The 6000-nt window shown below is 49.1% G+C and overlaps 1 protein-coding gene across 1 annotated transcript in view; it reads left to right on the plus strand.

Moving 5' to 3' along the window:
- The window catches only part of MYH3 (myosin heavy chain 3), a 28894-nt gene extending 23438 nt beyond the window's left edge, over positions 1–5456 (plus strand). The window contains exons 32-40 of the mRNA XM_050765594.1: positions 263–387; positions 1215–1523; positions 1967–2170; positions 2247–2372; positions 3528–3698; positions 3790–3894; positions 4061–4156; positions 4264–4401; positions 5309–5456. Of these exons, the coding sequence (XP_050621551.1) occupies positions 263–387; positions 1215–1523; positions 1967–2170; positions 2247–2372; positions 3528–3698; positions 3790–3894; positions 4061–4156; positions 4264–4401; positions 5309–5335 (1301 nt within the window). The 3' untranslated portion in view covers positions 5336–5456. The remainder of the gene's footprint in view (positions 1–262; positions 388–1214; positions 1524–1966; positions 2171–2246; positions 2373–3527; positions 3699–3789; positions 3895–4060; positions 4157–4263; positions 4402–5308) is intronic.
- Positions 5457–6000: the final 544 nt, after the last annotated feature.

A 6000-nucleotide genomic window follows, 5' to 3' on the forward strand; every position in this document is an offset into this window, starting at 1 on the left:
CATGCTGTATTGCTCAAGAGCATGCTGGCGTGTGCGGCTTCATCGTTCAGTTTCCTACATACATGTGTGTTAATGCACACACAGAAAGTGTTCACCATCTGACAGGTTACTTTTAGCCTCTCTCTATATGATATCTTATCTCTGGGAAACAGGAAAGCTTAGGATTATAATAAACCAGGTAAAAAGCACCGAGTCAATGCTTTGCATGTCTGGAAACACATGCAGAAGCACTCATATGCAACTGAAACTTACTTCTTTACAGAGGAGATAGCGGATCTCACAGAACAAATTGCTGAAAATGGTAAAACCATCCATGAACTGGAGAAATCAAGAAAGCAGATTGAGCTGGAAAAGTCTGATATCCAGCTGGCTCTCGAGGAAGCAGAGGTGAGCGCTGGGAGGCAGGCGCAGGTGCAGACGCAGTCATGGTGAGCGGCGGCCGGGGAGTCTAGCTACTCCACACTGTGTGTTCATTTTAGCCTTTGTCAAATCACAGTCCTAATGCCTGCTCCTTTCCTGTCACACAGCAAAACTGTGAGGCTGAATGAGAATTTTCTTAAATTTATTGGAGAAGACTGTCATATTAAAATAGGCCTAAAGACGAGATTTTACAAAATATTAGATGAATTAAAAATATCTACAAAGGGCTTTACGCTCCTAAGAAATATGATGATTTAAACATTATTATTGGTTGATAGTATAATCAAAACCAAGAAGCAATGAAACATAGTTTTATTTCTGCCCTGAAGATAAATTTGGGACTTTTTTTTTTTTTTTTTTTTTTTTGAGATGGAGTTTCGCTCTTGTTGCCCAGGCTGGAGTGCAATAGTGCTATCTCGGCTCACTGCAACCTCCGCCTCCCAGGTTCAAGTGATTCTCCTGCCTCAGCCTCCCAAGTAGCTGGGATTACAGGCAGGCACCACCATGCCCAGCTAATTTTTGTATTTTTAATAGAGATACGGTTTCACTATGTTGGTCAGGCTGGTCTCGAACTCCTGACCTCAGGTGATCCACCTGCCTCGGCCTGCCAAAGTGCTGGGATTACAGGCGTGAGCCACCGCGCCCGGCTAAATTTGGGATGTTTAAAAAGTGAGTTGTGAATATTGTAGGATTAGATTTAGGGCTATTTCCCTGAAGCTTTGTTACCTTGCAGGTTAGTAGAGCTGGCTTCATACCATCACGGACACTATTTGATTTGTTTTTGTTTCTTAAAGGCTGCTCTTGAGCATGAAGAAGCCAAGATCCTCCGAATCCAGCTTGAATTGACACAAGTGAAATCAGAAATTGATAGAAAGATCGCTGAGAAGGATGAAGAGATCGAGCAGCTGAAGAGAAACTACCAGAGAACAGTGGAAACCATGCAGAGCGCCCTGGACGCCGAGGTGCGGAGCAGGAATGAAGCAATCCGGCTCAAGAAGAAGATGGAGGGGGACCTGAATGAAATTGAGATCCAGCTGAGCCACGCCAACCGCCAGGCAGCAGAGACCCTCAAACACCTCAGGAGTGTCCAGGGACAGCTGAAGGTTTGAGAGAACCCCTCGGGGAAAAGCCTCTCCCGTCCTCACATACTCAGAAATGTAGGCTGGGCACAGTGGTGCAAGCCTGTAGTCCCAGCGTTCTGGGAGACTGAGGCAAGAGGCTCACTTGGGCTCAGGAGTTCGAGACCAGCCTGGGCAATATAGAAAAACCTCATCTCTACAAAAAATTTAAAAATTAGCTAGGCATAGTGGCACAAGCCTATGGTCTCAGCTACTTGGGAGGCTGAGATGGGAGGATTGCTTGAGCCCAGGAGGCAGAGGTTACAGTAAGTTGAGATCACACCACTGCACACCAGCTTGGGTGACAGAACAAGACCCTGTCTCAAAACAAAAACGAAAACAACAGCAACAACAACTTAGAGATGTAGATGAGGCTCGTGGTCCTAACGCCTCAACTTCAAATAGAATGTTCCTTTTTCTCTGGCTAGGATACGCAGCTCCACCTGGATGATGCCCTCCGGGGCCAGGAAGACCTGAAGGAGCAGCTGGCGATCGTGGAGCGCAGGGCCAACCTGCTGCAGGCCGAGGTGGAGGAGCTGCGGGCCACTCTGGAGCAGACGGAGAGGGCCCGGAAACTGGCGGAACAGGAGCTCCTGGACTCCAACGAGAGGGTGCAGCTGCTGCACACCCAGGTGAGGGGAGGGAGAGGAAGAGAGGCGAGGTTCCAGCCTCAGACGCACCTGGGTAACAGCCCTCCTTTTGCCCTAGAACACCAGCCTCATCCACACCAAGAAGAAGCTGGAGACAGACCTCATGCAGCTCCAGAGTGAGGTAGAAGATGCCAGCAGGGATGCAAGGAACGCTGAGGAGAAGGCCAAGAAGGCCATCACGGACGTAAGGCATCTCCTTCCCGTTGCCCTCGGGCTGCCAGGATTGCATTGCATTAAAGCCCTCTCATAGTTAGACAGGTGCGGTCTCCTCCAGACACACCTGGTGCCCACATTCTGCTCCCCATTCACTCCCATCTCCGCTCAAACTCTCCTGTTCCCTCCTGCACTTTAGAAGAAGGGCATAAGAAAAAAAGGCAGAAAGGGATTATATCCTAGTAGGTCTGCCTGTGGAGAGGTGTGCACGTCTTTCCTTCAACATCTGACTTATTCCAAATATGAAAACAAGAACCTGAGGTGTCAATAGCTTACACATTTCTTCCTTCCTGGGTCTCCGAGGCTTTCTCCCGGCAGCCCACAGCGCTCATGGCGCCACCTGCTGCCCGGCGGGAGAACTTCACCTTGAAACGATTTTGCTGTTCCTGTATAGCTTTCATTCTGCAGAGGCCTTCCCTTAATCTCACTATTTCCAAAACTGTGAGGCTGGGTATCAGATCAGACTAAGTCTCAGGCTCCTTTGAAAATATATATTGGTGATAATGAAAACAAAAATTTCCCTGGGACAGGGGAGGGTTTCAAAGGAGGCCAGCTTAAGAAAGGCAAGAAACTGTTTCCCAGCCTGTCCCTGAAGTTCTCATTGCCTCATTGCTTAGGTTATTTTATCTACTGGGTGTAGCTCTGGCCCTCTTCCCGGGTGGCAGAGTGTGCTTCATCACAGTCTCACCTATTGTCCTTTTTCTTTCTTTCTTCCCCCGCCCACCACCCACCACCAAGACGGAGTTTCACTCTTATTGACCAGGCTGGAGTGCAATGGCGAGATCTCGGCTCACTGCAACCTCCTTTTCCTGGGTTCAAGCAACTCTCCTGCCTTAGCCTCCTGAGTAACTGGGATTATGGGCACCCGCCACCATGCCCAGCTAATTTTTTGTATTTTTAGTAGAGATGGGGTTTCACCATGTTGAGCAGGCTGGTCTTGAACTCCTGACCTCAGGTGATCCACCCGCCTCAGCCTCCCAAAGTGCTGGGATTACAGGCATGAGCCACCATGCCTGTCCTGTCCTTTTTCTTTAGCATGGTCTCTGGTCCTCTGGGGTCCAGGTTTTGACAGTTCCAAGGCACTGGAGCTTCCTCTGCATCCTAGCGAGTCCCATGTGCTTTTCAGGCTGCCATGATGGCTGAGGAACTAAAGAAGGAACAGGACACCAGCGCCCACCTTGAGCGGATGAAGAAGAACCTGGAACAGACGGTGAAGGACCTGCAGCACCGTCTAGATGAGGCTGAGCAGCTGGCCCTGAAAGGCGGGAAGAAGCAGATCCAGAAACTGGAGACCAGGGTGTGTGCAGGAGGAACCCCGCCCGCACCGAGCTTTTTAACCTCCCGATCATGCTCCAGCCCCTGACCAATATCCTCACCCTCTCCCCCAGATCCGAGAGCTGGAGTTTGAGCTTGAGGGGGAGCAGAAGAAGAACACAGAGTCTGTTAAGGGCCTGAGGAAGTATGAGCGGAGGGTCAAGGAGCTGACGTACCAGGTAAGTGGAAAGTAAATGCCATGATCGTGTCCTCTGTGATGTGCAAATGCCACTCCAGATTCTCCACCAAACTATGGGAAGAAACACTTTAGCCCAGAAAGCTGCCCATGCCATGTGCAAATCTGCTGCCTCTTCTCCAGTGACATTCCCATTTTCTCATTCTTAGAGTGAAGAGGACAGGAAGAATGTGCTGAGATTGCAGGATCTGGTGGATAAACTACAAGTGAAAGTCAAGTCCTACAAGAGGCAGGCAGAGGAGGCTGTAAGTGAGATAGGTGCTGACTGTGGCATGCAGGCTGGGCTGTTTCCCATGGTGAATTCCGAGAGGGGTGCGTGCTGATCTAACCTGCCTTGGCTCTTTGGTTTTAGGATGAACAAGCCAATGCTCATCTCACCAAATTTCGAAAGGCTCAGCATGAGCTGGAGGAGGCCGAGGAACGTGCGGATATTGCAGAATCTCAAGTCAACAAGCTCCGCGCTAAGACTCGAGACTTCACCTCCAGCAGGGTGAGTCGCTAACCTGGGAGGAGCCCCCCAGGGACTGTAGAAGCTTCTGAGCTGGAAGGAACCTCAGAGAACCCTTTACTTTAGAGGTGGGGAGTCTCAAGTTCAGGAAGAGAAAGTGCTTAAAGTCACTTAGCTGACTGGACCCTCGCTAGAATCCAGGTCTGTGAGTCACAGTAAAAACCACCATCCTGCACATGTACACCATGGACTACTATGCAGCCATAAAAAAGAATGAGTTCATGTCCTTTGCAGGGACATGGATCAAGCTGGAAGCCATCATTCTCAGCAAACTAACACGGGAACAGAAAAACAAATACCGCTTGTTCTCACTCATAAGTGGGAGTTGAACAGTGAGAACACATGGACACAGGGAAGGGAACATCACACACTGGGGCCTGTCAGAGGGTGGGAGCCAAGGGGAGGGAGAGCATTAGGACAAATGCCTAATGCATGCAGGGCTTAAAACCTAGATGTCAGGTTGACAGGTGCAGCAAACCACCATGGCACATGTAAACCTATATAACAAACCTGCACGTTCTGCACATGTATCCCAGCAAAACAAACTGCCATCCTGAAAACGAGTGAGCGGGTCCCACTGAGCTCTCTCACGCGCCCCCTGCTGGTAATAAAAGGCTGCTGCAGGAGGCTCCTCCAGAGTCCGCTGAACACAGGGCATCAGACAGTAGGTGGCTGGCTGTCCAGCATTCGGGGCTTGCTCTTTTGTAGGGCCAGTTTCTCAGGCTATGGGGTGACTTCATGTGTGCAATCGTGCATTTTCCCAAGGTCCAAAAAATATCCTGTGTCCCACTGAAGTAGGCAAGCAATTCTCTGATGCCAGCCGGCGAAGCGGTGGGGTGGGAATGTCTCTGCCACCTGACTTAACTCCAGGTGCCTACTTTCTTCCCAGATGGTGGTCCACGAGAGTGAAGAGTGAGCCAGCCGTTCCGGAGCAGGACAGAAGATATGCAAAATGTGTATTTTCTTGGTTCCTGACCATTGATACTTAATGTCCATGTGACTCCTTTTCACATGCAATAAACTTTGCTTTATTTCAATCTGGGGCTGTTTCACCATATTTGTTTTCCTCTTTCCCATGCAGAAATGGTTCCTAGTTTGATGGTTTGTATGGTCAGAGGTGAAATCCTTGTAAGCAGACGGCTCGGTAAATTCAACCGGTGTGTGCATGTGCGGAGGGGGAGATGGCTTTTGGCTTAAATCAAAAAGGAAAAAAAAAAAAACCTTCTGGATTAACCTTTGCTTTGGTGGGGAGTGGGAGGCACAGCTTTTCAAAAGAGTCATCTCTTAATATGACATGAAGGGAACACAAAGGTAGGCTCATGAAAAGCCCTTGTCTCGAGCCGAATACGGTTATAAAGCAAAGGCCCACATTCCCCTTCTTTACATTCTACTGGGGAAATACATCTGAAATCTAGTAAATATTTGTTGTTCATGCAAGCACCGTGCTATCAGGAATACACAAATGAATAAAAAAGAGGCTGGCCCCTTCAACATCTCAGTCTAAATCTACTACTGTTACCTTAGCTCAATGTGCACTATTTCAAAGCTGCACAACAGAAAATCCCACCCCTTACCCAAGAT

This window comes from Macaca thibetana, chromosome 16 (genome assembly GCF_024542745.1).
Source record: "Macaca thibetana thibetana isolate TM-01 chromosome 16, ASM2454274v1, whole genome shotgun sequence".
Lineage (NCBI taxonomy): Eukaryota > Metazoa > Chordata > Mammalia > Primates > Cercopithecidae > Macaca > Macaca thibetana.